A 22,886-nucleotide genomic window follows, 5' to 3' on the forward strand; every position below is an offset into this window, starting at 1 on the left:
AGCCTTCTGATTGGTCCCTGAGACTCCCTGACTGGCCAACCAGAAAAAAACATTCACTTTTTGCTATCGGGGGTGGAGTTTGTGCAGTGGAGAATGTTGCTTCAGCCTTTCAAAAACTGTCCGCAGTGCGCGACACGGAGATCGGCCGGTACGGTGATAGCGACGGCAAGCGTCAAGCGATCTCGCTCATCATAACGAATAAGCTTCAACAGAGTCACGATTGGGTACATATAATTTAAATGGGCAGAATTACGAAAAGCCAGCCTATTATGTGAGGAGAAACATTCTCTCTGTCCTCTTCCTAGTACCCAAGATGCAATGCGCTTCTCTTTCTATCTCTGATCCAGAGGATTAAACTAATTAAAACATTTATTTTTCGGGGGAAAACTACTGTTTTGCTATGTAATTACTGTACCTTTTTCTTCCCTTTTTATTAATATCACGTAGATGTGTTTTTTGTGGTACTTTATATAGCTGTAATGAGGCTATGAAGGGAAAAAAAATCGCATCCACTACCACTATAAAAGAATCTGCAAAGAGGATTCTGTCCCACTGGGATTAAACAAATTAAAACATATATTTTCGGGTAAATCCCCTGTTTTGCAATGTAACTACTGTACCTTTGTCTTCCCTTTTTATTAATATCACCTAGGTGTTTTTCCTTTGGTACTTTATATAGCTGTAATGAGGCTATGAAGGGAAAAAAAATCCCATCCACTTCCACTATAAAAACAATCTGCCCAGGGTTAATGTCCCATCATAGTAACAGGGCAGAATGGGGCGGGATTTGCAAAAGGGTTTATTATCTTCCTAGTTATGTGTGGACAACACTTTAGCCTCTGATCGTGCAGAATTATGAAAACATGGATTCTATCGATTCTAAAACTTAACTTCTGTCAATTATCTCTCCCTTTCAGTAATACCAATTGGTATTGTATTTTATATAATTGTCATTGTTGATTAGTCGTCTTTACAACGAGGTATAACTTGTCAGGATTGTGCAATCATGGAATGAGCAACACAGCTAAACGTGTGTGTAGTGCCTCCCCAAAATGTTACCAAAATCCCCATATGCTATCTGTTATTTTGTTGCTCAAAAGACGGTACACACCGTATTTTTGTAAAGGTGACTAATCAAATAATTGACAAAGTTACGTTTCCAAACTTTTTGTGAGGGGTTTATACAAAATGTTCACCGGCGTTACTTCTCCGTCTATATAGTTGTACATAAAGCCTTGTAATAATGAAGTTACTGAATGAAGTAAAGAGTTATGTTACATGTGAAAAGTATTGTTATGTGCTGTGTGAGGGAGCTAGCGAGGTCCAAATAAAGAAATACTTTGTTGCAGTTGGGAGGAACTCCAAAACTGTTATTAGGGGCCAAGCACGAAGTGTGCAGCCCCTGTTGAGATTCTACTTGTTATTATTATTCAGTTGTTTTACAAATAAAATGCCGTATTATCTCTACAGTGCTGTCAGTTTTTTATGAAACTGGGCAGTATGGTAGAGGGCTATGTCAAGGTTCAGTGACACAGCCCACAACCATTGGCCAAAGGGTGGCGCTGTAGCGATCAATTGAATGCAAAACTTTAAACAGGTATAACTCATGCCCTGTTTAAACTACAGCCATGAAAACTCGATAGACATATGCGTCTCCTTTTGCCGAGTGTTTTGACTTTTGACCTCAGACCTATCTCTCACTATTTTGAATTATATCATATTTTATTTTATATTTCTGGTATAACCGTGCTGTCGCTTTTCATGAAGCGTGGCAGAATGGTAGAGGGTCATGCAATACGGCCAAGAAAGGAAATTTACAAAAAAGGGCCAAAGAATGGCAAGCACTCAATTGAAAATCCAAACTTTTAGGTATAACTCATGCCCTAATTGCCCTACAGCCATGAAACTTTTAACACTGTGACTTTTGACTTCTGACCTTTAGATCTCCCACCATTTTGAATTAAATGAAAAACAGTTAAAATCTATCTCTTCCTGGGATTTTTGTGCAATGTGCACAAAACTTTTTTTCACAAGAACACATTATCATACATGCAAAGTCACATTTTCATGAAACTTTGCAATAATGTAGAGGGTTAGTCCAAATATCACTGAAATCAAGGCAGGACGGGGAAGGGCTGTTCCGGCCAAAAAAAACTGAGATCCGGTTCCTGTTTTTAGGGTACTTAGGAACCTTGGATCAGCGATCCGATTTTGTATTGTTTTTAATTAAATCTACTTCATCGAAACCGGGAAACTCAGGCGCGGCGGCCTGGACCAACGGGAGTATCTCGGGGAAAACTCGCGTCGTGGCAGTAAAAGGACGAATGAACAAACCCACCTTGAGCGTGTCCTGACGGATCTTGAGTTCTTTGGCGCTGAGCGCGGCTCCCGTGGTGCTGAGGACGCCCGACAGAAGCTCGTTCTCCCGAAGGAGCCAGGCCTCAAACTCCCTCCTGCTGGAGTCGCGTGCGCCACCGCTCAGGGCCTGCCCCGAGCTCGCCTGAAGGACCCCACCGCTCAGAGCCTGCCCCGAGATCGCCTGAAGGACCCCAAAAGCAACACAAACAAGACAGACGTTATTTTGGGCACACCATAAAAGGGACATACAAGCTAGAACTACAAGCGTACTACTTATAGATCTGCTATTTTCAGTATGTGTGCGGGATGCCGTCGAGTGGACAGTCATAGTCAAAATCAGTGTTCAAAATCAATGAAATGTTATAAGCTATGAATATACGTACAAATGCATCAATATCTGACTATATTCCATGAAGTTGATCCTAGCAACATTCACTGAATACAGAGAGATGGCACCAGTGTTCATTTCATCAAGTAAACATAACAAATAACATGTTTCGTCGACTCCTTTTTTTCACTAAAAAAAGAAAAAAAGGAGACTAAATATATTGACAATTTCCTCAACAAATAGTCAAAAATGTCCGGGAGAGACTAGTGAGAAGAGATCCAGTAGAAAAAGACAAGTTATTTTATGTTTTGTTGCGCCTGGGTATTGGCTCTGAAAATGGCAAATCCACAAGCTCAGAAAATATAGCTCGGAAAATAGACGATCTACAAGCTCAGAACGCGTCGCGCTATTTTCAGCATGCAACCATGTGTAAAATCGTCCATTACGATGCCATCAAGGCCCGCCAAAATAGATTTGTTGCAAAATGTATTAGTCGACTAAAATATGACAAAAATAATTTCATTTTTTCAATCAAAACACTGACAGAAACTAAAGCAAAATTGACTGTCAAAATGAACACTGGGTGGCACTGTTGTACCAGAATACAGAACTGCCAACCTGTGGCCAGATGATTAACATAATGTGCAACATTGTTTTCTCACTCAACAGTTAACAAACCAACATAAGGTTTAAGAGTATAGAGGGTATCTACACATTGTGACAATTTAAGGACTTTTTAATAACTCTAAAATGACAAATTAAACATTGGTCAAATGTTCAAATGTTAGAGGCAGAAATTGTGAAAATAGCAGATGTACATGCTCACAACGCCTCGCAATAGAAACGTGTTATACAAAATGTAATGCCTCAACTCTTAGTGCTCGTCAGGGTGGGAGGGGTCCAGTTAAAATATGATTATTTTGGGCGTCGCGTCCTGAAAAGGTTAAGAACCACAGCCATACCATAGGTGACAGCGTGTGAGCTGAAGCTGACGCATTGGTGGCCGCGTCTCTCCTGAACAGCGTGAAGGCGCCTCCTCCTTGTCCCAGCCTCTCTCCTCCTCCTCCTCCTGCGCTCCTCTCCTCCGTCTCCGCTCCTCCTTGCCGGTGACCGCCCGTTGTGGTGGCACCCTGGGTCTCCCACCTCCACCCGTCCTCGCCTCCCGCCCTGGCTCCGCTCGCCGACATGCCGTCGGCCAGCCTCAGCCCTCCCGAGGAGGGGGACACTTTGAAGCTCTTGTCGCCCGCGTCATGGCCTTGGAAGCGTCCCGCTCCCCAAGCTGGAGAATCCACTTCTTCCACTCCGAGTAGCCTTGAAGTAGGGATGCGTAAAAATAAAATAACGTTATTTAATAATGGTTATTCTAATATTATATATCTTAGTTTAGTTTATTTTATTTCAGTCATTCATTGTGGCATCATACACATTTTTAGTAGTGAATACAAAGACAATTTACTCCACAAAAATAAAGCCACATTTCTGACCAAAAAGGCATAGGCTGAAGCAATGCTTATTATGCCTACCCTTTTACAAAACAGATTTGAGATGGAGATTTCAAAAATGAAGAGAAAAACAAAAACAAAACAGAAACAACAAGAACAAGAGAAAAAAAGAAAAAACAACAAAAAAAAAGAAGAAAAAACAAAGAAATAGAGAAAAGGAAGCAAGGAACAAGACACTTTTGCTGTACGTGTTGGGCGTTCAAAACATGGAGGACAGTGTTTTCTAAACTTCTGCAAGTGGGCTATACATAATATATACATACCCACATACATACACATACGTATACATATGCACATACATACATATATATATAAGATCTCATATGAGAGGTGGGTTTTCTTTTATAGATTTGTATAGCTATCAATCATCTTATTTTTAAGTAGTTTTTTGAATATGTTTAATGAGCTACTCAATTTAATGTTTTTGTCAAGATTAAATTAAATTGAGTATCCACCTCTTTCAGCGGGAATTTACTGGAGAATTGTTTGCACCACACTTCCGGTTAAACAGCAGACATACAAGCTCACGTCGCGCCGTCGCAGATGCAACCGTTGTGAGCTTGTAGATCACACTCGGCTGCGGTGCCGGAAGCTCCGTGCAGCTTCTGTGCAATGCACGATGGGATGTTGGAAAGTTGTGGACACTATCGAATATAGTTTGTTTCGTCAAATGACCATCCTAGGTTACAATAACAGCCTTGCATTGGCCCATCAACTGATTTTCAGAAAATATAGTATTAGGAAGGGAATATCTTCAGAAATAGTGTCATATCCTGGAATAAATTCCTTACCAAAACATTTCTTCACCAATGTGTTTGTAAAGGTGTCTAGCAACACATCTCACAAAGACTGAAATTCAGTTTCCCTAGGAGAATCCGTGACAGCTGCGGAAAGTTGGGGTCTCATTAAATTAACTATACAGGATAAAACATACCAAAATAAATATGCTCTAAGTAGCATGTGAGGGGTCAAACTAGGGTTTTTTCATGATCCTGAATCCAAGATGAGTCATCATTTTTCACAGTTTTGTGGGAGCCGCCTTTACCCCAAAGAATGTTTTTTTGTGCAAAACAAATGCTTGCAATGGATTCAGAATCATGAAAAACCCCTAGTTTGACCCCTCACATGCTACTTAAAGTGATCCCTGACTAATACGACAAATATGCCTTAATACATTATAATTGTCCTCTATAACTACAATGTAAAATTAAAAACACCTCAATTATTTTATTTATTCTAGAAATAGCTAATCTTTCACTCAATAGGGGAAATGCCCGTCGCAAGTTGATGATGTCATAAATGTCAAGTGTGATCTATCCCTATGGAATGTATGGCATGCATGTGAAAATAAAAACAAACTTAATACTTCCTATGGTTAATATGAGCATCAAATCAATATTTCAAATGTATTTGTGTTTTGTTTTTTTGCACATGCTTGCCATAAAAATGACACATGACATTTATGACATCATCAACTTGCGACAGGCATTTCCCCTACTGAGTGAAATTAGCTATTTCTAGAAGAAATAAAATATTTAAGGTGTTTTTAATTTTACATTGTAGTTATAGAGGACAATTATAATGTATTAAGACATATTTGTCGTATTAGTCAGGGATCACTTTAAAGCATATTTATTTTGGTGTGTTTTTTTCCTGTATAGTTAACTCATTGAGTGCCAATCCCGAACTAGTTCGGCTTTATTATCGTATCGCAGAGTGCCGATCCCGAACAAGTTCGGCTTTAAAAAAAAAATATATATATATATATATATTTTTTTTTTTTTAAATTTTTTTTTGATTTTTTTTTTTTTTTTTTTTTGGACCCCATCAAATCTAGTGAACATGATTTCAATCGCGATTTTGCATGTTCCACCCCCATACAACCCCATCTAACATACAGGGCAGCCATGTTTGTTTACATAACATGTAAAACATAATGGCGATTATCTCAAGAATGCCTGAACGGATTTCCAATCGGATTTTTTTGTTTGAAAGCTGTGAACAAACTGCACAAATCCACTCCAATGCAATCCAGGATTGCATTGGATTTTTTAGAGCTCATTCTTCTCTGTTTTTTTCCCATGCATGAGGTGTGCAAGGTTTAATCATGGCTAAGTTGACGAAAATAAGGCTTCTAAAATGCTTGGTAGCCAATAGCTAACTTCAAGCTAACTTCATCCTCTTCCTGTACATGCACAAAGGAAAGTGTTCAGGCAAGTCATGGCTGCAGGGCTTCTGCATATACCAGCATATCTCTATGGGATTTTCTATGGCCACTGGGCGCCCTCTAGTGGTGAAAGGGGTGGCACTAAATGAGTTAAGTTAATGGGACCCCAACTTTCAGTAGCTGTCACGGATTCTCCTAGGGAAACTGAATTTCAGTCTTTGTGGGATGTGTTACTAGACACCTTTACAAACACATTGGTGAAGAAATGTTTTGGTATGGAATTTATTCCAGGACTTTTTAACTCATTTGTTGCCTTTTCAAAATGGCCCCCAAGTTCCTCACTGCCACGTTCCTAACTAGTGCACGGATACATTTTTAGTGCACGGATCGTGCACGCCCATGCCTAGATCATGCACGATTCGCGATTGCGATCATGCCTAATACATTTTAGGCATTTTTTAAACGGGAAAACTCTGGAAACTCGGGCCGTGGCAATATGGGGGTACTGAAATAACATGGGAAACTCGTGGCAAAGCAGTGAATGAGTTAAGATATTCCTTTACTATATGTGGACTTTTGCAATTAAAGGGGTGGTGACATCCAAAAATAAACTTTGATTTTTTTATGCTTTTTTTTTATGTTTCCTGGCCTCAATTACACAAAAAAAAACGCAACTTTTGACATGCAGTGGTTTTCCTGCTATCTGTGTGTTTGTGCCGGTTTCTGCATAATGAGTCTCAAACGCGCAGTTCATTGGCTACTGGACTCATGCGTCGTCAGTCGATTCACCCCCCCCCCCCCCTCTCTCCCCTCTCCCAGTCTCCCTGTCTGTATTTCTCCACAGCCCAAGTTTTGAGGAAGTGACCTCTTACATTATATTATCCTTTAATTGTAAATATGGGCATATAAAATATATTTACCCATTCGGATATCTTATTTACATCAATATCCTTCATATCAAGTAGTCAGTTTATGCTTTTGTGAAATAATGAAAATCGCCATGTCCGTGGACCGTGGGTCCGTGGACAGCGCCTCCCTCCTCATTACCGAGTCCGAGGACAACGCACTACTCCCGGGGCAGCAGAGCTCCGTGGAGCAGCCGACTATAACTCCACGCTGCCCTGTCCTCCCCCCCACACACACGGGCACGGCGACTCAGCGAGCAGACAGTAAAACACTATGATAACACAAGCAATAGGTGGTTCTCTAAACGGAGGCATTTAGCCAAAATATGTTACTATAATAACTACAGAAGGACCGTGAAGTTTTTCTGCAGCGCGGAGCGGAGCTATTGAAACGCTACCGCGTACGGTCTAAATTGAACTCCGCGGGGGTACAGATGTAACCACAGAGATCCGGTAACCTCGGTCCGGGGTAAGAAAAAAAACACTTGCGACTCTCGATGCTGTTTGTGTGTGCCTCGTCAGGGCTCAGCTCAGCCTCTGTGTGTCTCTGTGTCTCTGTGTGTGTGTGTGTGTGTGTCACAGTGTGTCTTGTACCAAAGCAAAGCAGCGAAACACATGCATCGCGTCTGCGAGCATGCATCTCTCAGTCAGTGTTGGAGCCGGGGCGGACCTCTGTGTGTGTGTGTCTGTGTGTCTGTGTGTGTGTGTGTGTGTGTCGTGTGTGTGAGCGTGCGTGCGTGTGCGTGCGTGTGTGTGGCCAGTGGCCACTTTGGGTACCATAGTTTGAGAACTGCTGGCCTATAAGGGCTGAAGTGAGTGATTTGTATTAACTCATTCAGAGCCCCAGACATTAACGGATTATAATGTCCAAAGTGCCTCCTTCAGGTCCCATTCACTTGCGTTGTCTTATTTTGAAGGCCAGAAGTCCACCACGCAATCACTTCCGGTCTGACGTCATCGGATCGTGCGCCGGAACCGATCCGTGTCCACGTGGAGTTGTGTAATGGCCGACCGGAGCTTTTATCATTGTGTAACATAAGCGAGCATCTGCCTCCATCCTAGCTTCTAAAGTGTAGTTTTGAGATAATGGACATTAAAGATGAGATCCCCCGTCCACCTCAATGTTAAGGATGGGACTATTTTGTGCTCGTGGAGCCGTGATGATGCGAAATCAGCGACGGATTTCGTCTCCGGACCGCTGGCGATTCTTCTCGGTAATGTACTCGCCGTTACAGTAATCTATTACTTTTCCCGAGATATCCCGTGAATGGCACTACAGATACTCGAGTACATTTCGCGAGACATCTCGTGAATGGCACTAGATGAGTTAATAATCAAAATCCAAATGATTGTAGTGGAGAGATAAAGTGCATTTGCCTCTGAGATGTAGTGGAGTAGAAGTATAAGAATTGAAAATTGGAAATACTCAAGTAAAGTACAAATATTCAAAATTGTACTCAAGCTATACTAATATTTGTTAGAATGAGTGGGAGAGAGAGGCTCCCCTGGTGGTGATTATAGAGTATTTCAGGTGACAGACCGTTTTTCATGACACCTAAACAGAGAGAGAGACCATGGCTCCATGGAGTGGATTTTCAAGTTTAAACATTTTAAAACATGTTTTTAGGACCAGGGCAAATACTTTTATGATTGGTAAAAACAGAATGTCATTTGACCTTTAAACCATTCATTATTGGAATATGTGGTTCTTCAGACCCATCCCTACCTGGAAGGGCTGTGGCCGAGAGCTTCCTCTGCGTCCCGTCTGCCGACCGTCTCTCCGCCCCCCTGGAGCAGCCACGCCCCCCGGCCGTACCGCGGGCTCTCCTCCACGCTGACGACGTCCTGTCCTTCCTGTGAGGCCGGCCCTCTCGCTCGGCCCGGCTGTTAAAAAATAGCAGTTATACAACCTTATGATCTGAGCAGCACAAAAGAGGTTGTAGATCTGCATTTTATTTTTGTTTTTTCTTGATGTTTTAAGGCAATTTTTTCAAGTCAAATCTTTGTTCCATGGAAAAGAAGAAGTCAAAAGAAGGGAGGTGAGATAAAGGCGTTTTTGCAAAAAGAACAAACAGGAAGTGAACAGTGGAGCAGATCTTGCGATCACGTGAACTCCTGGATCTCTGTGTGACTGAGGGTTAAATGGTGACTCGTATGTTAGCCGAGAGCGCCATCTAGTGTAAAAACTAAAAACACGTAAAACAGTAAATGAGTTATCCCATTTAGTCATGTTAGATTTGAACCACTTTAACCATTATGTTATGCTTTGACTATTAAAAAATAGCAGATATACAAGCTCACAGCGCGGCACGAGTGATTTTTGTGGAAGTCTTTGACCCGATTCTATAATTGTCTTCTAAATCCTTCTTCTAAATCAGTGGTTCTCAAATTTTTCATGTCAAGGACCTCCAAAATTACAGGTATTTGTCCACGGACCCCCCATCTCAAAATATTTTGTTCCAGGGACCCCCCAGAAGCAAATACTTGAGTTACAAATGTTTGCTTTTAAAAATATATGTTGAAAGACCTGCAAAATGTTTAAAAAATAGCAGATCTACAAGCTCGCAGCGCGGCACTCGGTGCCGCACTGTGAGCTTGAATATCTGCTATGTTTCAATAGTTAAAGCTATACTATGTAACTTTTTTAATAAATCAAATCCTGTCCTAACTATTAAATCGCTAAAGTTTTAGAACACCCACTCTGTTAATTTCAGCACCAAAAGCCTTTTCTTTATATGTGTTCTACTGAGCCTGTGTGGCATTTCCCGGCAAAATTACGTCATCTGCATCATTCTGTATGCGTGCCTCCCTACCGGCCACTCACAGCACAGATCATACACTGCCGGCCAATCACAGCGCGTCTTGCGTCTCTACAGGAAGTAGCTTGCTTCAACAGCAGTGTTTACGCTGGTCTAGGAGTCTAGCCTGTAACTCCCCAACGCCTGTCCGCAGAGGGACACGAGAGACCTCTACGGCCAAAAAAGCAGACGCGACCGCGGTTTGCTACAGTATACCGCTACTGACCACTAGTTGAGCAACTTACACAGTATAGCTTTAAAGCATTAGATAATTATTGGCTTAAATGGCTTAATCGTCAACTTCAAAATGTGGTAAACGGTGACAGCAGACGGCCCTTACCAGGCTATGGTCAGGAGTATGAACGCCGGCCATCAGGCCGTCTTCCTCGGCCAGAGACAGCAGGGTTTCTGTCAGGCTGGTGTGTCCCCCTCGCTCTGCGTCGGCGTGTCGCCCCGCCGCCTCCCCGTGTCCTCTGGTCCTCTGATCGCCTCGCTCCGAGTCGGACGGCTCCGCAGAGCTGCTCAACAGCCTGGGAGGACAGAGATAGAGGGGCGTTTGTCCATCAGGGGTCACCAGTGTTGATTTCGTCGACTAAAACTACGACGAAAAAAATAAAAACCCTAAACAAAACCTAAGCTGCGGTGACTAGAACTAAGACTTTTTTTTTTTTGACAATTTCGTCAACAAAATAAAAGCTAGACTAAAACGTTAGGGAGGGACTAGTGGAGAAGAGTCATTTTATGTTTGGTTGCTCTCAGGTGTTGCTTGCTGAAAATAGCCGATCTACAAGCTCGCAACGCGTCGCGTCGTGAACAGGGTACAAAACCTGAAAATAGCCTTTAAGTGATCCTTTCTCCCTTAACAGTTTTACTGCCAGATGTTTTATTTGTTTATTGGGTCTGGTGTCAGCAAAAAGCGGCTTACCTTTGCGATGTTATAGTAGATAGATAGACGTTTTTTTATTCTTATTTATTTATTTATTTTTTGATTGCGCAACATGCACTTTGGCGGACCTGGCAGCAGAGGGCGGCGTCATGCAAGAATTAATGTGAATTTGGCCGTTCTGAGTTGCCATCCATTGAGACCAGTCACTCGCCACAAAGCCACAGGGCCAGAGAAATCAACAAGGAAGTGAATTGGTCTCCGTTGATGTTAACGCATAATGGATTTTTTAGAGCATCATAGCGGCAGATGTGTTCACTGTACACGGCGGCGCGACCCCTCATCAGCTTACGGACATCAACAAGGTAAACGAACGAACGGCCGTATTGGCGAAGAGCAACATTCAGAATTGGGGCGAACGGTAACGTCCGTAGCAGTAAAACAGTTAAAGAAGTAGTTCACCCCCAAAATGACTTTTTCTATTGATTACTCATGCCATGGAGACTTGAGTTCAATAATATTTTTTTGGTATTTGTCGCATTCCTAAGACAAAAAAAAATATATATATAGTATATGTATCCCCATTGATTCCGGATGGGGACCCAAATGCATTCGGGTAATTTATCGTAATCAAATTATTGACTTAGGAATGTAGAAAAAATCAATAGAAAAAGTCATTTTAGGGGTGAACTACACCTTTAAGGATTTTGTTTTGATGTTAATATTATAGATTCCACTGCAACCAGCATTGAATAATAATAATCTTAATTCCTATACAACATTGGCTAGTGTTACAACTGTCTGTCCAGCCTGTCAATGTGACAGATTGGAGAGCGCACGCACAGTTGACATTTTATTTATTTGTATTTTATTTTCTGACTTTCCCTGGTGGGAGTCGAGTTGTGTAATAAGTCGACTTATCGACATTTTAGTTAATGCCCTAGCCTAGTCTGTGGCAAGACTTGTCTTGTCTGGGAAATTCTAGATTTCGTTTTTACACACCATTATACTGTTTGCATTTTGATCGTAAGTCACAGTTACTAAATGTCGGTGTCCGTGGTTTTCTTCAGGATATGTACAGTATAACGGTGGTTTACTATGACACTATGCCACATCTCAAGATGTTTTATTTCCGAGAACCCCCATAACTCTGGGAGCTTACAAACAAGTGTACAAGTAACTGGGACTTACAGTACGATCAATAAGAACAAAATAATGGTGTGTGAAAAACTTAGACCACAAACTTGAAAAACTATTACAACTTTCAAATCAAGCAAAAAAACAAAATAAAATAAGTAAAAACTCTGTTGTCATTTAGTAGTCTGCACATCTACGCTAGGGTTCTCTCCGAGCATCTCTCTCTCTCATTTCAGCATCTTAGGATGGCCTGTTTGTTTTGACTTCCTTGACTGACAACCGTGAATTCCTTCCCGAGGAGAGGTAGCCTGCTGCCCACAGTGTCTGAAGTCGGACTTAACCCATTTAGGCCTAGGATTATTGACTGCTTTAACTATTGAAAAATAGCAGATATACAAGCTCACAGTGCGGCACCGAGTGCCGCGCTGCGAGCTTGTAGATCTGCTATTTTTGAAAAATCATGATTTTTTTTTCTTTGAATATATCTACTTAAAAGCGAACATTTGTAACTCAAATATTTACTTCTGGGTGGTCCCTGGGACAACATATTTTGAGATGGGGGTCCGCGGCCAAATACCTGTAATTTTGGGGGTCCTTGACATGAAAAGGTTTGAGAACAGCATGATTTAGAGGAAGGATTTAGAAGTCGGGTCAAAGATCGGGGTCAAAGATATCAAAGACTTGCACTCATTTTCACGATTTTTCCAAAATAGCAGATCTACAAGCTCGCAGCACGGCACTCGGTGCCGCGCTGTGAGCTTGTAGATCTGCTATTTTTCTAAAGTTAAAGCATAAAATAATGGTTGAAGTGGTTAAAATCGAACGCGACTCGGGCGCGTTCCCGGTATTTGAGACTTAAGCAGCTTTCAGGCGAGAGGCCAGACACAGACGAGTGCCGCTCTCTGCTAGAATACACAATCCCAGAGTGCAAGAGAGCCTCAGGGCAGTGGTGGAAAAGGTATCCCTTTTTTGTTTTCATTTTATTTTTACAAGTAAAAAGTATCAATACTGCAGTGTAGAAATACTCCGTCACAAGTAGAAGTCTAGGAATTCTAAATGTACTTGAAAGAAAGTGTTGGCATCAAAATATACACAAGTACCAACAAAGTACAACATGTTTGAAAATAGCAAATCTACAAGCTCAGCTTGTAGATCGGCTATTTTGTTGCCTAGGTATAACATTAATAGGGCTCAACTGGATTAATGTATGTTTTATAATATAATCATTTATATCTGTTAAGTAACTAGTAACTAACGTTTTCAAATATCGGGTGGAGTAAAAGTACAATATTTGGATCCGAGATGTGGAGTAGAAGTAAAAGTATTGGTAATTGGAAATACTCAAGTAAAGTACAAATACAGTCAACATTTTACTTAAGTAAATGTACTTAGTTATTTTACACCACTGCCTCTGGGTACCCTCTGAATGCCTCTGGCCGTGTGTGATGTACAAGCTGATTTGTGCTTGTTTTCCATTTGCACGTAGCCTGTGTTTATGGAAAGCAGTTCTGGTCCTCTGACACCAAATCTCTTTCTTTGGCGAGGCAGGGTGTCGGAAAATATCGATATCAGTGTTGTTTTCGTCGACTATGACTATAACAAAAAATGTTTGTCGACTGCGTTTTTTTTCACTGACGAAAACTAAATAAAAACAAAATAAAAACTAAGCTGTGATGACTAAAACTAAGACTAAATATATTGACAATTTCGTCAACAAAATAAAAACTAGACTAAAACGTTAGGGAGGGACTAGTGGCAGAGAAAGTAATTTTATGTTTGGTTGCTATCAGGTCTTGCGTGCTGAAAATAGCAGATCTACAAGCTCACAACGCGTCGCAGAGTGACGCGTTGTAAGCTTGTAGATCGGCTATTTTCAGTACGCAACAAAGTGTAAAATCAGTCATTACAATGCCATCAAGGGCTGCCAAAATACATTTTAGTTGACTAAATCAACTGTAGATTTAGTCAACTAAAATCTTATATTTAGTCGAATAAAATTAGACTAAAGGTGGTTGCACACTGCTGCGTTTTTCGGGCCGAATATCGGAGTGAATTTCGGAGCACGCAAATAAAAAATCAACCTCACGTTATGTCAGTCACGTTTGCACACTGCCGCCCGTTTCGCACACCACTCGGTCCCTTGCTCTCTCTATCTCTCTCTCTCTCCTTGCCCTGAAAAACGCATTTCGCAACGAAAAACGCAGCAGTGTGCAACCACCTTAAAACTAACACTTTTCAGTTGACTAAATTATGATTAAAACTGAATAACATTTTATTCAAAAGACTATGACTAAAACTAAATCAAAATTTGCTGTCAAAAACAACACTGATCGATATGAATCGGTTATCGGTTTCCACATTAACGATGCCAGTGCATCGATGTGCGTTTACCCGGATCGGTCAAAATAGCGCCTGCATGAATCGGTCGATGTATCGGTCCTAAAGTTATTAATCGGTTCCGTGGATTTTAGCATTAAATAACTATTGATTGATTGATTGAAGACTTTATTAGAAGTTTTGCATAGGAAAAGGTACAGTTTCATGACGGTACAGTTCACTGGTCAACTAAAAGGAGATCCTAGAAAAGACTATGCTTATTTCCATAGGAAACCATTGGAGTATCTCATATAACATTGAATGGCAGACGGATAGAACACAGTACTATGCAGTAGATATAGTAAAATAAAAAAAATAAAAAAAAATATATATATATATATATATATATATATATATATATATATATATATATATATACATACACAGCAGGTCTCACACGTAGCCTCACATAATGCAATACAAGTTCATAATAATTGTGGAGAAAAGTCTTACATTGTCATGTATTACCTCTGTTGACAAATGTAGCAACCGATAATAACGTCTCAAATTATTTATCATGGTCAGTATGCGGCCAGTGTCATGTCAGTAACATGACCACGATACGGTCAGTGTCATGGTCAGTAACATGGCCACGATAAGGTCAGATACTTAACATGATACTCATGACAGCATCATGGTAAGTATCATGGCAATATCATGGCCAGTATCGTGATGTGTATTTAGAACACCGTTTCCAAACCAATATTTTTGTGTCACAAGTAAATACTCTTTATTCACTGTATTATAAAAAAAGAACCAGCAGTTAAAAGAGTTTGCATTCAATGAGATAACAGACTTATTGATCCAGCGGGGAAAATCCAGGTTCCACAGTCTGTGCAACACACAATACACAACACTATACCGTACCTGTACACCCTGAGCAGTGCTAGTGTAGACAAGAGAACACATAACATATCTCAGTCTATTGTTGATATTGATTTAAATATTATCTACAATATACTGATTGCATGTAATATTTTAAGATACATTACGGACTAAAAGGTAGTATTGCATCGTGCATTTATGCTAGTGAAAAAATCAAGAAGCACGGCCTAGATATGGCCTAGATATGGCCTACATCTGGCCTAGATATGGCCTACATCTGGCCTACATCGGGCCTAGATATGGCCGACATCTTGGCACAAACAGCTCAAAGTTTGTTTTGTACAGGACGTGCTGTGACTAGCTAGCGGGACGATTTGGCAAAATTTAGACTATGGTTGTTTGTTTTTGTGTGTGTGTAAGTGGCTGTCATTTTGTTTTGTTACTGTTGGTAGTCATGGTTGACAGTTCCCAACTGATGTCACGTGGGAGGTCAGACTGCGCTAGACCATGCTGAGTGACTGCTAGCTTGCATAACGTCTTCAGGCTGGGATTTAAGTCTAGGACGTACAGGTGGTGGTTTCCTTTGTTTCCTCCATGGATGATAATATGATCTCCCACCATGCAACAGCTCATCCCATACATCCTACACGGGACTTTCCCCTTGGGCTTAACCTGCTTCCAGGAAAAGGTCTCTGGACTGTATTTCCACAGATCATTGAAGTAGTACTGATTCACATACCATCCACCGAATACGTACAGCTCTCCATTGTAGGCAAAGGCTGAATGACGTGAACGTGTTTCTGGGAAAAGGTGTCCAGAAGGCTTGTTCAGCCAGCACTTTGTCTCTGTGTCAAACACTGTGACCTGGCCGCTCTGGCCCACCCAGACCCCAAATACAAACATCTTTGTCCCGATGATGGTGGCAGTGTGACCGTATGAAGAAGGTGGTGGAGGAAGTCCTCGGGTGTTAATTAAAGACCAGGCCATTATGGTGGTGTCCAACTTGTAGATGTCATTAGTATCTCCAGCCCGGGTGTATCCGCCATACACATAAATGACATTCTCCAGGACGCAGGTGGAGTGGTACATTCTTGCTTCTGGAATAAACCCAGAAATATTGGGTTTGAACCAGCTGTGGGTGTTGACATCAAAGGCATAAAGAACACTGCAGTAAAGTCCTCCCCAGATGTAGACTACTTCTTCTACCAGCACAGCTGTGTGGCCATGGAGCCTGGAGGGAACCTCAATGGGACGTTGTCCTCTTCCATTTGTCACTGGGGGCAACATCTTCCAACGCAAAGACACTGTGTTGAAGATGAGGACTTCAATCTGGTCCTTGTTGTTCAGGTGGCTGTAGTCTCCTCCAAATGAGTACAGCTTGTGTCCGACTACCACAGCAGCATGGTTGGATTTCTTAGGTCCTCCTTTCAGATGTGTCGTCCAGTGAAACATTTCACACTCCAGCACCAACGTGACACAGTGCAATTTACAGGATATGTTGTTAAATGACAGTTTAAATTAGTAGGAATAGTTGTTGAATGACTTTTGGTTTATTGGATGTTTACTTTTAAAGACCAGTACATGATGTAATTGTGCGATGTCATAGTATTTGGAATTTAGATCCAGCCAGACTAGTACAGAGCCCTGGTGGATCCCAGTCAACTAAGGAAGAGGGGTTGAAGTCGCTAGACTGTCATGATTACACCCACACACAACCACAATGTGAATATTATGCAGCGTTTAAGTGACTTGGCACCTGAGGCAGATTGTCTTCTAAATCCAGAGAGACCTGGCCAACTCGGGAACAATGTAAATAGGGAATGAATGCCCCGCCCTTTAATGCAAACCCCATTATACCTGTTGACCATCTGTTTGCGTATGTCTATTTATGCCCATATATGGAGATATCTGTCTGTCTACATCCATTTTATGCCCATATATGGAGTTATCTGTATCTGTCTGACTGTGTTGCAGACACAGTGCCGGTTCCCCCTTTAATGCAAACCCCATTATACGTGTTGTCATATATGGACACAGACACAGGCCATATGTTTGCCTGTGTCCATTTAAGCCCATATATGAACATCAGAACACGTCATACTGATGACATTCAATACTTAACCATGGCATTTTTTGTTGACTCATTCAATAAGTAAACATGGCATTTTTAGTTGACTCATGTGGCGTACGTGATCTCAGAGCCTTTTATGATGTGATGTCACAATGAGTCAGCGCTTGCGCCGATATCCTCCGGAACAGCCTGATGTCAACAATCAGCTCCGCATAAGGAGATTCCGAACGTTTCGCGCCGGTTCGGGAAAACCGCGCGTCGGGCCGGGTCGGGTCGAGGCCCGGCACTGCACTCCGCGGCGGGGAACGCATGCCGAATCTGAAGCCGGTGGGACGAACGGTTCTCAAGATACGCGGATTACATACACACACACACACACACGCAGACAGAGATTTCTCGCATTTATAGTAAGATATATTTGGCAGTGGACCCCCGTTTGAAAATGATATAGCAAGTGGGCCAATGCTCACTCCTCCAAGATTTGTGTAATTTGGTCTGGTAGTTTTTGCATTATCCTGGAGACAGACAGACAGACAGACAGATAGGAGACCTACCTCCCCAGCAGGGACAGACATTCCGTCTTGGCCCTTTGTCAACAGAGACAGTAAGATGCCCTAAGGGCGAGAAGCGTTAGGGCGAGGTCGCGCTGAAACAGCAGAGTGACGTTAGTCTGCCAGGCTATGGTCTCCCTCCACGGTTTTGGGTGTGTGCAGGGACGTGCTGGTCATTGGGAAAAGCGGGACAACTCCCGAACGGCCGGTTCATTCCCGGCCGGTCCAGGCCGGCCATTAGGAAAAAAGTAAATTGTCACCAAGTCTCCAAGTTTCAAATTTGTATGTTTTTTTTTTCCCCGCAAAGTAAAGCCCTGCTTCATCATACAAGTCTGACGCACAAAAGTAGTGAAAACAGCAGATCTACAAGCACACAACGCCTCGCCCTGCGAGGCGTTGTGTGCTTGTAGATCTGCTGTTTTCACTAGTTTAGTTCATTTTTTAAATGATAAATACAAAAAGAAGTTTTGGACATACAAGGTTTCCACCCGACAACAACGATATATAAGGCTTTTATAATGTTTTGCGGCTCCAGACAGATTTTTATTTTTATTTTTTGGTCCAATATGGCTCTTTCAACATTTTGGGCGGTTAGGGCGAGGTCGTGCTGAAACAACAGAGTGACATTAGTCTGCCAGGCTATGTTCTCCCTCCACGGTTGTGTGTGTGTGTGTGTGTGTGTGTGTGTGTGTGTGTGTGTGTGGTGGTCCTCAACATCACTGTGGTTCAGGGTTAGCAGGAATGAAAGGCAGAGAAACTCATCCTTGTTTGTCTGAACAGCACAGACAACATGAATGCTGTTGGTATTATGCTTTCCGTCTTGCTTGACATGTTTGAAATGCATGAATCTTGTGTTGCTGCAAAAACAATATAGTCGTTGTTGTCCCTTGGATTGGGCGCTCGGTATTCATAGGATGACAATTGTGCGGCGCCACAGGAGTGTGCGTCTCAGGTCGGCCTGTATCTACATGAATATTCTTTCCCTCAATTGGTGGAAAGTAACTACAGTAAGTACTTGAGTACAATTCTGAGTTATTTTTACTTTTCCATTTCCAATTTTCTGTACTTGTACTTCACTACATCTCAGAGGCAAATCTACTTTTACTACACTAAAGATAGTATGAAAACCTTATATTAGTTATTATACAACAGGTAATCGGGCTCTCAATGGAAAACACGTTCTCCAACCGTGCAGGTAATGAGCACTACTGCACGGTCTCATCAAATAAAGAAATCAGCTGCGTTCTCCAACCGTGCAGGTAATGAGCACTACTGCACGGTCTCATCAAATAAAGAAATCAGCTGCGTTTGTCACGAAAGAGAGCAAGCGCGCCTCTCTCCCCACACTATGCTAGGCGGCTAGGCTAGCGGTTTTCATGTGAAGTTCAGGGACATAGTAGCTAAATGAGGCATTAAAAAATAACTAGGGCTGGGATGCGATTAAAAATTTTAATCTAATTAATTACAGGCTCTGTGATTAATTAATCGCAATTAATCGCATTTTAATCGCACGTCGATATTTGACCTGAGAAGCATTATTTTTTTCAAGTAAAACACATTTTGTTGAACGAGTGAGTTTTTTAAATCTAAATTTCGCATCCACTGGGCCAAGCAAAGCGCTCTGATCGGCTACTTCTCCCTTTGCGTTTGTTGTCTCTTCTTGGTTGGTGCATCGCTATGATCAGTATGCCCGAAACTGAAGGTTCTGTGGTGCAAAAACTAAGTGCGATTAAAATGCGTTAATTTTTTTAATCGCGTTAAATTTCTGTAATTAATTAATCGCAATTAATCAGTTAAAGTCCCAACCTTAAAAATAACAAATTCCTATCGTATCAATGAAATGAAGTTGACATGTTTTTTTAAGGGCAACAGTTGTATAATCGCAATATTACACTCGAGGGTCTGCCGTATCACGGTTATTTGTCCCTTCAGCCCTGCCTACGGAACTCGCCTGCGGCTCGTTCCTGCAGCAAGGTTGTCGGGCCAAATAACCGCGATAATGCACACCCTCTCGTGTAATATTGCTTAACTAGTTACTTTGTCAATTTTGATTATGATTACAAAACATGCATTAACCATTTCAGCCGCATGTAGCATATCGTCACTGTCGACCAGAAACCTTGTATCTCCAAGTTTCAAATGTGTATGTTTTTTCATGAAGTAAAGCCCTGCTTCATAATACAAGACCGTCGCACAAAACTAGTGAAAACAGCAGATCAACAAGCACACAACGCCTGTGTGCTTGTAGATCGGCTGTTTTCACTAGTTTAGATCGTTTTTAAAATGATAAATACAAAACGAACGGTTATGGAGATACAAGGTTTCCACCCGACAACGACGATATATTTCGTCCATTTGAAAATAGCAGATACTGTAGATTTTATAAACAAATGTTATAGATTTTGAACTTGTGAAACGGGACATTCTGCACTATGATTGCTAATACTTTTTGGTATTTTGATATTTTATATTTTCCATGACGATACTTTTGTACTTTTACTCAAGTGCATTTTGAACACACACCCTTGAAATTAAATGGACACCACCGCTCTGTTCACACTGGTGTGTGATTTTCTTTCCATCACTGCTTCACTCCAAGGGTTAAGGAAAGGTAATCAAAATGATAGTATGTATAGATATGTTGCAAAACGCCAGAGCTTGTAGATATGATTTGAGACACGCGTAAAATGCAATCTACACGCGTGAACACTGAAATGGTGTGCTTGCATTGAATATCCATATGCATGTGAATTGACATTTGTAGTCAAAGAACAAACAATTCTTGTTCAGTCGATCGACACGCGTCGGAACCAATTTGTCTGCGTCCTTGTGTTTATTCTTCAACAAGCTTGGGCAGAGCAGAATAGGCACCTGAGATGCAGTGTGTGTGTGTGTGTGTGTGTGTGTGTGTGTGTGTGTGTGCGCGTGCGCGCGCGCGCGTGCATGAGCGTGTGTAATGTACGTAAGTCCCAGTCTTTGTAAAACCACCTGTTTTGCCTGGTGGGTAGTTTTGAGGATTATTTTACTTCACTGAGATATTTCCAGTGTTTTGTACTTGTACTTCTACTCCACTACATCTCAAATGTTATATTTCTACTCCACTACCATTATTTGAAAACACATTTTTAGATTGTGATAATTATTTTAAAATGTGGTAACAAAGCGTATTATTACCCACTTCAGCTCTACAGTATATACATTTCGGCCATTTCAAAATAGCCGATCTAAAAGCTCACAATGTATGAATGTATGGATTTTTTAAACATTTTATACATTTGAAAGCTTGTGAAATGGGACATTGTGCATAACGAGTACTTTCTACTTTTGGTAGTCTAAGTACATTTTGATACTAATACTTTTGTACTACTTTTATACTGTAATTCCAGACTTCTGAGTAATGTATTTCTAAATTGCAGTATTGATACGATACTTTTACTTTAGTAAAGCATGCGCATACTTTTTCTTTAAAACCACTGAATTCAAGGCCATCTGTTCTTGCCTGCAAAGAGGAATACGGCTGTGGTCACACCAAAGTACGGTTGCAAGCTGATAAATTATTTGTGTGCGCGTCTGACTAAAAACACAGAGCGCATTCTGTCCCCAAGCCTGTGACGAGACACACCTGTCACTCACTCCCAGGACCCTCCCCGTTCCGCCTTCGACTTGCCCGATTGGACATGGCATGACACTACTCCATTCTAGTCTCACGTGGCCAGACTGTTGCCTCCGCGATTTGCAAATGCTCCCGGCATAGATAGATAGATAGATACCTTTATTATCCCAAGGGGGAAATTTAGTTGTCCAGTAGTAGCACAGCAGTATACAGTTATTTACAAAGTTACAGAGACGTAAGAAAGATAGATAAGAGGGAAAAAACAAAAAACAAAGACAAGAGCAGTACAGTGGCACGGAAATAGAAACGATGAGTGCGAGATAGAGCGGACGCAACCGTTCCCTTGGTGCAGTAGCAATAACATGTCCTACTGGAAGCGTTATGTCTCCTTTCAATATTTTTGGGGGCGTTATTTTGTCTTTCTCTGGTGTTGTTAGTGTTACTTCCATGATGTTTTCAAATGTATTCTTAAACTATACACCCATTACAAGAATATGCCGCTCGAATGACTCTGTCTGTGCGAGTGTGCTTCTGTTATGTTTTCCAGGGGACAACAGTTCCGTGCAGCAGTGGCTACTTCCGATATACTCGCCGTTCGGGAGCTGCCGTTCCAGACTCTATATACAGTAGCATTCGGAGATTGTGGGAAAGCTGTCTGGCTACGTGAGACTAACTCCATTCCCATGTATATACATTGGCGGAATGGGAATCCCCAGGTACCACAGCCTAAGTCATTGTTTTGGGGCAAGGAGGGTGGTGGGAGTGTTGCTTGCGTACGGTACGGTACCTGTAGATGTTGAGGCTGAGGTCGTGCAGGGCCAGCCAGGACGCCCTCAGGCGCTTCATGTCCCGCACGATGTGCACGCGGCCCTCCTCCGACGTGCGCTCCAGGACCCCCTGGCCCTGCGCCTCCGTCTGGTGCAGCTGCAGCTCCTTCTCTGGGAACTCGCCCAGCGCCCTCTGAAGCATGGGATACACACAGCTATTAGTCAGTGCTGCCCTCTGGAGCATGGGATCAGGGCCGTCACAAGGGGGGACTGAGTTACTAGGGCCCAAGAGGGGGGGGGGGGGGGGGGGGGGGTCTTAATTATTTTATACTTTAGCTATTGAAAAATAGCAGATAGCTCACAGCGCGGCACCGAGTGCCGCGCTGCGAGCTTGTAGATCTGCTATTTTTGAAAAGTCGTGAAAATGTGTGCAAATCTTTGAATATATGTATTTTTTTAAGCAGACATTTGTAACTCAAATTTTGCTTTAGGGGGCGTCCCTGGAATTAAATATTTTGAGGTGGGGGTCCGACGGTCCGTGGCCAAATACATATAATTTTGGGGGTCCTTCACATGAGAAGGTTTGAGCACCACTGACATAGAAA

The 22,886-nt window shown here is 41.9% G+C and overlaps 1 protein-coding gene across 1 annotated transcript in view; it reads right to left on the minus strand.

The window, feature by feature from the left end:
* The window catches only part of syne3 (spectrin repeat containing, nuclear envelope family member 3), a gene marked incomplete at both ends in the record, with an annotated part of 173,310 nt that overhangs the window by 46,371 nt on the left and 104,053 nt on the right, over positions 1-22,886 (minus strand). Inside the window, 5 exons of the mRNA XM_080751149.1 lie at positions 2,339-2,539; positions 3,649-3,997; positions 8,987-9,144; positions 10,399-10,588; positions 22,302-22,474. Coding sequence (XP_080607275.1) covers positions 2,339-2,539; positions 3,649-3,997; positions 8,987-9,144; positions 10,399-10,588; positions 22,302-22,474 — 1,071 coding nt within the window. The remainder of the gene's footprint in view (positions 1-2,338; positions 2,540-3,648; positions 3,998-8,986; positions 9,145-10,398; positions 10,589-22,301; positions 22,475-22,886) is intronic.

Source organism: Nannobrachium achirus (assembly GCF_963921795.1).
Source record: "Nannobrachium achirus genome assembly, chromosome: 20".
In the NCBI taxonomy this organism is placed as follows: Eukaryota; Metazoa; Chordata; class Actinopteri; order Myctophiformes; family Myctophidae; genus Nannobrachium; species Nannobrachium achirus.